At 34.2% G+C, this 9,962-nt stretch overlaps 1 protein-coding gene across 1 annotated transcript in view; it reads right to left on the bottom strand.

Moving 5' to 3' along the window:
• The window catches only part of LOC106465204 (cell division cycle protein 16 homolog), a 200,194-nt gene that overhangs the window by 31,595 nt on the left and 158,637 nt on the right, over positions 1-9,962 (bottom strand). The window contains exon 14 of the mRNA XM_013925406.2: positions 5,654-5,779. Within this exon, the coding sequence (XP_013780860.1) occupies positions 5,654-5,779 (126 nt within the window). The remainder of the gene's footprint in view (positions 1-5,653; positions 5,780-9,962) is intronic.

Raw genomic sequence — 9,962 nt, 5'->3', positions numbered from 1 at the left:
CCAGAACAGAGCTTAAGACTTTTGAGAGCTAGGAAGCTCCTCTAAGCCTTTCTGAATAAAAAAAAAAAAGGGACATTTGCACTAAAGATTTATCAGATAGTGAATGCAGGATCAAAAAGCGAGGTACAGGTGTACTTTGTGATAGAGACTGCTGTTCAGTCTTCTAGGCGTGGTCGTTTACCAATTAGCAGATTTTTAACTTTTTTTTTTAATTTTATTTTAATTGGAATGGGGGGGATCCGTAATTAAAGAGAGATTCATTGCCCACTGACCCCACCCGCCATGGAGTCCTACAAGGGGATGCACTACAATGTCAAACAATGACACTGCAGCAACACCAGGGTTTTGTGAGCACTATACCCAAACACCAGTATCAGACACGATGTCCACAACACCCGTTGAGAACACCCAACACAGGTACTCAGTTGACCCTAGCCCCAGTGGACCAGCCGATTGACCCTAGGGGGGCCACCCCAAGACCACCCGTCTACAGGAATTCAAGGCCAAAGTGGTGTGTTGCAGTGCCCAGACACCACTCAACCACCAGGATCCTCTCCTCCCCTTCACAGGTCGCCACACACGGCAAACACGTGGGTGGATGTTTAGATCCCAGAGAAAGTAACTGAAAATACAGAACCTTCCCTGGGAGGTCCCCTCACCACGTACAGGAATCCACGTCGAGGGGGAGCCAGTCGGCCACATTGAGTTTCCACCATGGTACGACTTGGGTTTCAGTGACTACAGATGAACACTTTCAGAATGATAAGAAAATGATCACTTTCCTGTGGGTCATTGTCTACCATCCACGAAAAATGAAGAAGGAAAGGGGATCAAATGAATAGATCAATAGCACTAAAATACTGACAAGGAGCATTAAAATATGTATATGACTCAGTATTGAAAAGAAAAGGTTGTGACCTGAGAGCATACTCTCTAAAGAGCGAACCCTCCTATCAATATTTGCAATACCTCAGAATGGAGTTCTATTAAAGTCTTCCAGGATGAAGAGGGGGAAATAGCAACTGTTCAATAAGGTCATCAAGGTCTGCTTGATCACAATTGTCTCCTGGTGACAGTTAAAGAGAACAAACAATGATGGTATGACCTACAAAAACACAGATGACATATTGAGTGGCATAAACATGGTGGGTGCATGCTGGTAAACCAGCAGTGCCACACCCACATGTACTCATCCATCACACAACCTGTCTTTCCTGTACAAGGAAAACTGTAAAAATGTGACAGTATTGGTAAGTCTTAGGAATGTATCCTGTAAGGAGAGAGACACACAATTATAGGAATCAATTAATGATTTAATTAGAATGGAAACCACAACAGTTCTGCTGTATCAAAGTGGTCATTTTTTAATTTAGGAGTGGGAGAACCAGGTGGAGAGCCTTTTCTTTTAGTTTTTGAACCAAGAATTTTTGTTTATTAGATAGAAATCTATCAACCTCCCTGAATCCTGCCCTGGGTCGATGGGAGAGGTCTCAGTCAGACAAATGAAAATCTAGTGAGTGAGTTAGTGACTAACTAATGGTTCTGCAGGTCAGGACCACTGGAGAGAGGTCCAAAGCATTCACTGGATATTGTGGTAGGGATAGTATGTCATGTATTCAAGGAAAGCAGAAGACCCTTGACATGGTGAGAGAAAGACTCTGTGGGAGGAATGGGGAGATATGTCTGCAGCCCCAGTTTGACAGTAGAGCAAAGTGCAACAGCATATGTCTGAGATGAAATACAATAACTTCCATGTTTTGGGATAAGAAAAGTTGTTAACAGTTCTTAACCACTGTAACCTCGTTCACCTCCACCCATTCAGGACATTGACAAAAGCAGGATGGGTGGGAACCAATGCAGTTAATACACTGTGCATCAATTTGACAGTCATAGCTATTGTAGTCTTTGCCACCACAAAAAAGCTTACATCAAAGTACCATGACAAGATGTCTTCAAGTGGCTAAACCATTGGCATTGAAAACATCAAAGAGGGTTTGGAATATAGGGCGTTACCTTATAGTTCAGATAACCTACTTGGAAAGAAGTAAGTGGAAATGGAGATATACATATATATAAAAACAAGAACATGGATAGGCTGCATTATTCCATCTTTTCAAGTGGAAATACATCACACAGCTAAAACACTGTGGCTGGAGAAACCAGAAAGAATGTCAGACTTTGGGACAGTAACCAAGTCTCTCTTAACATTATTCCTCCTGAGGAGTTAGAAGTAGTATAGGGAGTAAAACTTCAATAGAGATATCCCCAATGGACTTTGATTTCAAAAGAAGGTCACTATATTGTGGTGTAGACATTTTAACCATGATATTCCCAGAACATAACTTCTTAGCCAACTTAAGAGAGCCAGCAAGCTCCTTTAACCCCTTCTGGATGAAAAAGAGAGAGACATCTGCTCTATAGGTTTGTCAAATGGCAAATTAACTATCAAAAAAGCAAGGTATAAGAACAGTTGAATATGGCAACCTTGAATAAATGTCTTCCATTCATAGTCGTTTTCCAACAAGTTTATTAATTTTATTTTGATTATCCATAAGAAAAGAGAAAAGATTTGGTACCCAGTGACCCAACCCACCATGGAGTCCTACAAGGGGATGTACCACACTGTCAAACTGGGACAGTGCAGATACACTAGGGTTTCATGGACACTATACTGAAACACCAGCACAACATATAATTACTACAACTCCTGTTGAGAACATCCAACAGTGGCACTCGTTGACACTAACTCCATAGGACCAGCTGACTGACCCTGAAAGGATCACTCTAGGGTCTTCTGTCTACAGGAATTTAACCTGATTACTACTGGCTTCTAACTTTCTGCAAACACAAGTCTTGCTATATTTCATTCCAACAATTGAACTAGTGGATGAAATTGTTTGAAATTTCATAAGAACTTTCATAAATGCATGTAGTTTAAAAAACATGAAGCTTGTTACTTTTTTTGCATTATGATAATTAATATCTTGAAAAATTATATTAGGAAATGGTATTTATAAGAAACGATTACCATTTATATATATTTGTTCCAGATTTGAACTTCTTATTTTTGTTTTAATACATTACTTTAAAATCTCTAAAAACTTTTTATCATCCATAAAATGCAAATTTTTAATTTTCTAATAATTACACACTATTCTTATGGTTTCAAGTAATATACAAGACCCAAAAATAATATTTCTAAGTAAACCTAAACAATAAACGAGTATTTTTCATTTTTAACTAGGATTTCATTTAGATAAAAAACATTTTAATTTTGTTTCAAGTTTATGTTTCATTGCAGCTGTATTTTTCTTTATTGTGCTGAAAAAACTGAGAGGTCAGCAGCGTGAACTTCGTACATTTGCCATAACTAATCATGGCTGTTGAGGGTCACTCTCGTTCAGCCCAGTGCAGGCACATTTGAACATTACTGTTGATATGTTTGTTTGTTTGTTTTGAATTTCGCGCAAAGCTACACGAGGGCTATCTGCGCTAGCCATCCCTAATTTAGCAGTGTAAGACTAGAGGGAAGGCAGCTAGTCATCACCACCCACCGCCAATTCTTGGGCTACTCTTTTACCAACGAATAGTGGGATTGACCGTCACATTATAACGCCCCCATGGCTGAAAGGGCGAACATGTTTGGTGTGACGGGGATTCGAACCCGTGACCCACAGATTGCGAGTCGAGTACCCTAACCACCTGGCCATGACGGGCCACTGTTGATATGATAGTAAGAAAGCTTTTCAGTAATTGAATATCATTTCTTTGAACTTTCAAACATGTTTATTTCAACACGCCCTTGTATGTTGTTTCACTACACAGACAAAGACTCTTCTCATTGACTAACGGTTTGGTTGACTATTAGGGGATAGCCCTATTAGTAGTACGTACAAATCGCACAAGATTATCATTCTTAAATCCTGAATCATTTTGATTATAAACTAAATATAAAATCACACTAAATTATTTAACTACTTTCAGTTGAAAGTGCTAAGCCTAATTCACGTAAAGACCATGCAATCGCCACTTGATAGATCTTAACATTTGTGGATCAACTTCTTTCCTAAAATATATCTATTTTGAGTTCATTTTTTTAAATAATGATTAATATAAATAGATATATGATATAGCATGATTTAAGCTACTATAGAAAAATAATTAAAGTCACATACATCCCATGCAGTTCTTTCCAGAAGCAGATTTTCTATGGCTTATAAGAAAGTACTATTGACCAAAACTAAATACAACCTCTACATAAAATGGTAGTAACAATAATAAGCACCACCCACATTCATATTGTAAAATCCAGAGAACAATGTTTCGTCACATGCTTTGCTTATCACCCTATGATTTGTCAAATGTGAAATACATCATTGGAATAACATGGTACTGAAATTGACACCTTCGACTAGAATTGGCTAAAAGTTTTACAACTGAGGTTTAACATGTTCAGACACTATTTTATAAAGAAAACAGACTAGAAAAAGGTTTAGATACCAATCATAGATGACAGGACCAGTGCTAAAGTGCAATATAAAAATATTAAAAAATGTTGAACAGTTTTTTTTCTTAGAGGGTGCTTATTTATGGTCTCAAACATATTTGTGGATTTTTTTATTAAACTTCTCTTCAAACTTCATTAAACAATACAATTTAGGACAAATAATTGAATGTTAAGCAACTATTTACAAAAATAGAATCTGAATTCCAATAAAAGATAAGTTCTCTATAATTTTATCAATTCACAAATGTGATTTTGCCCTCACGATAAGACAAAATAGCCCTGGTAGGTAAGGGGTTAAGGCTAATCTAAAGTGGTATATTGCAGAACCTCTGACACTATTCAACCACCAAGATCCTCTCCTACCCCCTACAGGATTCTACACAAGACAAACAGATGGGTGGATGTTTGAATCCCAGAGGAGCTCAACTGTACAGACAGAACCTTCCCTGAGAGGTCCCTTCACCACATACAGTTAAAATCAGGTATAACTTACAATTCTATAGTATTTTTCACTTTTCTCTTATTAAAGATTATTTGGTGGCAACTTGAAATTGCACTTTTTAAACAAGAAAAATACCCAATTTCTATTAGTCACAATTTCATAAAAATTTCAAATTGTGTATATTAACCATGATGAAGCTGTAAAGCCAAAATGATGGTTAAAATCAAAAAGTTCTTTTATACATATCTGGAGTATAAAGGTCGTTTTTTCTAAACTTTTTATCAAAATGTGCAAGTCCCTCCAGTATGCACTACAAAATTTGAAAGACACCAAAAAAATAGTCACAATCTATTAAAGATAGCAAACTGTAAGAATAATATTTTTCATCATGCAAAGTACTAATAATTTTATACAGTAGTTTTTGTTCTATTGTATTGTATAGCTGTAAACTGTTTTTGTAACACTTTTCATCTGATGTCAGTTTTAAACATCTTTAGCTTGTTCTCTTTGGTATTACTTAGAAACATTCTATCTATTTAATAAATTTCCATTGACTTAATATCCCTACTTATTTGTTTAAGTTACTATCAATTTCAAAGGGATAGTGAAGTTTATAGGTGCTTCACCTACATTACAGTTTTTAGTCATAATTAAAGTTATTAAATATTGTTATAAGTAAAACAATTTGGAGAAAAAATGTCTACCTCAATTTGCGACAAACGTGACCCAGATTGTTGAGAAGAGCTTCCCATTTTTCTGGTAATACTGTTTGAGAACTGTTTTCCACCTTGTCAAGACCATCTCTAAAATATTTTTCTGCTGTTGCATAACTAAGAGAAAAAAATATTGCTTAGAAATGTTTTATTTTTTTAATTACATCTTTGTTATGCCTAACAATACAATTTCCCTTAACTAATTTGTAACTTTTAGACCAAAATTGAGGCTAATACAATTCTGTGTTAAATATAATCACAATTTATATGAATTATACTCCACGTTCCATGATGCTCTTGAAACTAAATACTTCATCACTGATAGCTCAATCTGATAATCAAAATTGTATAATATTGCCCCAAAGTGCAAAATCCTTTATAATAAGCTTCTGGGATGGACTAAAAAACTTGTACAACACATTTTGACAAACTTTCCACAGACTTTCCACTGTGTGTGGTAACTTGACTTCAAGACCACGTATAATCATATCACAGGAACAACAGCCAGATGGAGTTGTATTTAAGGGCTTGAAAGGTGTGTGGTCCAAAAGAGTTGTGATAACAGTTTCTTCAACCAACTTTCACAGGACAACATCCAATGGTTATGAGTTTGTGGACTATTGGTTTATGGGCTCCTTCCTCAACTTAAAGACTTTGTTTAGTATCTTGGTAATAATATCAGAAATATACCCAGCTTCATCACGATGGTTTTTAATATAGGAGGGTTTCATTTTGTAATCACTTTGGTGTAAATGGCTATGATCCAGATTTTTTGAGATATTGTTTTGGAGCCTAATGCTGTACTAAATGCTCTGCTATGTATGTTTCTCCTTTGTCTTCAGCTGTCTTCCCTTTGTAGACATGAATGTAAAAAGAGAAAATTTTAAAGGTACCACCAATATATACAGGAAATCTCATTCCATCACTATGCCACCATATATAAGATCTAATCCCCACCTAACCAAAAAAAATCCTCCTACTTCACCTACGTAAATTGTGCTATACAACTCTGCACCCACAAAGAAGACATGAAATTGAACTACCTAAAGAACATAGCAATATCTAGAGGTTTCAACCCAATATCATGGACAGGGCTTGTATCAAACTTCAAAACAGTGAAAAATATTATGTTAACTGTAACCTTTCCCCATATCAACAACACAAAACATAGCAAATCTGTTTCATTTCCTTCTGTGCCAGAAATTGCTATGAGCATCTATGTAAAAACTGTATTCTAATCTTCATGCAAAATTAGCATCTTACTACTTAACCTGCCATCTTACTACTTAACCTGAAAGAATCTCTATTGAAAGAACAAAAACAGAGCATATACAGTATCCCTTGTGAATGTGGAAAGAAATACATAGGACAAATGTAACATTCTTTAGAAATAAGATGCAAAGAATACCAAGGTCACATATGTAGAGGTGAATTCCAGATATCTGCTTTAACATATCATCAATATGAAATAGGTCACAAAATGAAATTCTTCTCCTACATCAACCCAAAACTTAAACAGAAAGTGACTGTTTAGAAACTATAGAAATCATCAAAACAAATGATCTCTCACTAAACTGTGATAATGGCCCTAGCAACATCAACCATATTTGACAAGGTCTATTTACCATTCATACACTTAACCAGACCTGACCTCTACCTATATCTTGTCACCTGCTGACACCATTTCCATCACATTTAATCCCCGTGTCTTTTGTCTTTGTAGATATATAAACCTTGTATTGCTTAGTACTGATCATACCTGCAGAAGACAGACCAATGTGCTGTCTAAATGTGTAGAATGTTCCACCATTAATAAAACTTTTCCTTATGCTCATAAATCATTGTTTGCCTACCTATTATTATATTAGTATAATGGGCTTCTTTACTCAAGTAAAAAGACAATAAAGAATAACATATACACCTTTTACTTTACATAGAAATGCAGCAGCATAGTTTATTATGTTCGCTTACGATGATGGTGGCTTTTATTTTACAAGTTAATTTAAAAGGCATTAGCATAGGAAATCATTATAGAAACATAAATATCATGCAAGATGCCAAAGGCTATTGAAACAGATTTTTCAAAATGTGCAATTTTTCAGATCAACAAAGAAGAAAACATGAATAATTTGACTGAAAGAGACATGAACACATTTATTGTTTCTCTTGAAAATTGAAAAGATGAAGTATATGACAAATTATGGGCACTGATACAGACAAAGTAGTGTTTCTTAGTAAGAGACCAAAGTGTTATCTTTCATGCAAAACCAACTACACTCTTAAGAACTTGTTGGAACACTCTTATCTGCTTATGTTTTAAGTGCATGTGACACTTCAAGTTATCCCTACAAAAGAGAAAAGCAATCAGCTGCACTAACTGCTTTGCATCTCATGAAGTTTCTTCAATATCTTTAACAGTTGGGAAAGGCTGATAATCTTCATATTTCTGATGAACTTGTAGCAGAAGTGAGGTTGAATTTTTGTTTAAATGTATGGTAAAGGGGAATTTAAGTCTTGATATATTGCATCAAAACTTGTTTGCTTCAAGCAACTCTTATCATAAGTTCTTCCACTTACTAAGGATGCATTTCAGTGTCATATCCTCAGATGTCTTTACTAACTGGTTTTGTACCATAATGCAAGTCATATAGATCTATAATTGCCAATGTCAACACTTTAGCAGACACCTTAATTATGACAGGCTTGTTACAATTATGTGTACAAAACCTCCAAAGTCAAAGATTATTAAATCTGTTTCATGTAAATGTAAAGTCTCCAAATGTTCAAAGAACTGTATTTGTCCAAAGTTAAAAATAGAATGCTTTATTTGTTGTTCATGTTTAAGTTCTATTGAAAAGTGATTAAGTCTTGTTTCAGATGATAGCAGTGATACGGATGAATAAAGTTATATTTCTGTTTTGTTGATAACATTATTGCTTCTATGACAGGGTAATATCACTTAGACACTAATATTTTGTGAATTCAAATATATCAGGAAGATATACTAAGAAAATTTTGGGACATATTGTTAATTATTGTATTAATGTTACTTTATATGCAAAATATTCAGAAATATGTACTATTTGACTTCATATTATGACATAAGGTAAAAAATGTTGTTGATATTTTGTTATTTTGCTTGCAGGTAACATTGCAAACTAAAATATGAATTGAGTAAAAGTATAATAAAGTATCAAGTTTTGTACTTGATTCACTAAGTTTAGTCAGCTTAGGAGATTTAGGTTAGTCTTAAATCCATATATTATGTTACCAATAAAAAAATGAAAATAAAGACAGAAATATTAAATATTCTAACCAATACAATTAATGAAAGTAATATTAAAAACAATAGAGAATACCTTACTTACGAAACACATGAATAAATACTAGTTGTTGGTTTGAAGAACTGTCATGAAATTTAACGTTCATTGAACAATATACTATTGCAACCAATAAAAGTCCATTAACTCTCTCTACATAGGCTTGGTCAAATTGACTGACCACATGATCAATAGTTTTGACACTAATAGCTTTTAATATAATGTGTGTATCTTCACAAAATTTAGCAGACATTCAGTTAACATTACAAGTCTTTTTACATATAAAAAATCAGATTTTTTAGTGAAGTATTTTTAATAAAGATTTGTCTGTGAATATAGTTTTTTTGATTAGTCTGAGTGCAAAGTGATTTTCATGTTAAGATTAAAAGTACTTTTCTTCCTCTCAAAAATCATTTGCATAATCTCCAAAACCCCTAAACACATTTCAGAGATTTTCTTTGAGTAAAACTATATTTTGTCTGTTATTTTCTCTACCCTTAACTCTATACAAAGTTGGTCAATTTGACCGACCTCGTAACCACAAAAAAACAACAACACGATATAAATCTAAATTGTAACATAAAACTACATTTGTATATCCTAAGTAGCTGTAAACTCATAACAATATACACCTGTTTATACTTATATTTTATTGTTTTTATTTTCCTTTAAACCATGTATAACTACTACTTGTGCCAGTATAAGTTGTAAATCACTTGGGAAATGTGGAGCTCATGTTAAGCAATAGAATTACATTACCCACAAGCTACTCCAAGCTTCTCGTGTGTGTGCCCTGTGAAAATATTCTTTTATACTATTATTTATTTTACCTAATTTAACCTTAACTAACACAAAAAGTTTCCTATTTTTACATTTTAGTTACTTTTTAATAATAAATTAAGAATATACATGAAGAAAAAAGTATTTACCTGGGTCTCTCTCTCTCTTTTTTTGCTGTCAACCATCGATGACACTTAACC

Source organism: Limulus polyphemus, unplaced genomic scaffold (assembly GCF_000517525.1).
Source record: "Limulus polyphemus unplaced genomic scaffold, Limulus_polyphemus-2.1.2 Scaffold1867, whole genome shotgun sequence".
Taxonomy (NCBI): domain Eukaryota; kingdom Metazoa; phylum Arthropoda; class Merostomata; order Xiphosura; family Limulidae; genus Limulus; species Limulus polyphemus.
Note: the sequence above shows the minus strand (reverse complement) of the source record. Positions and strands in the feature narration are given on the sequence as shown.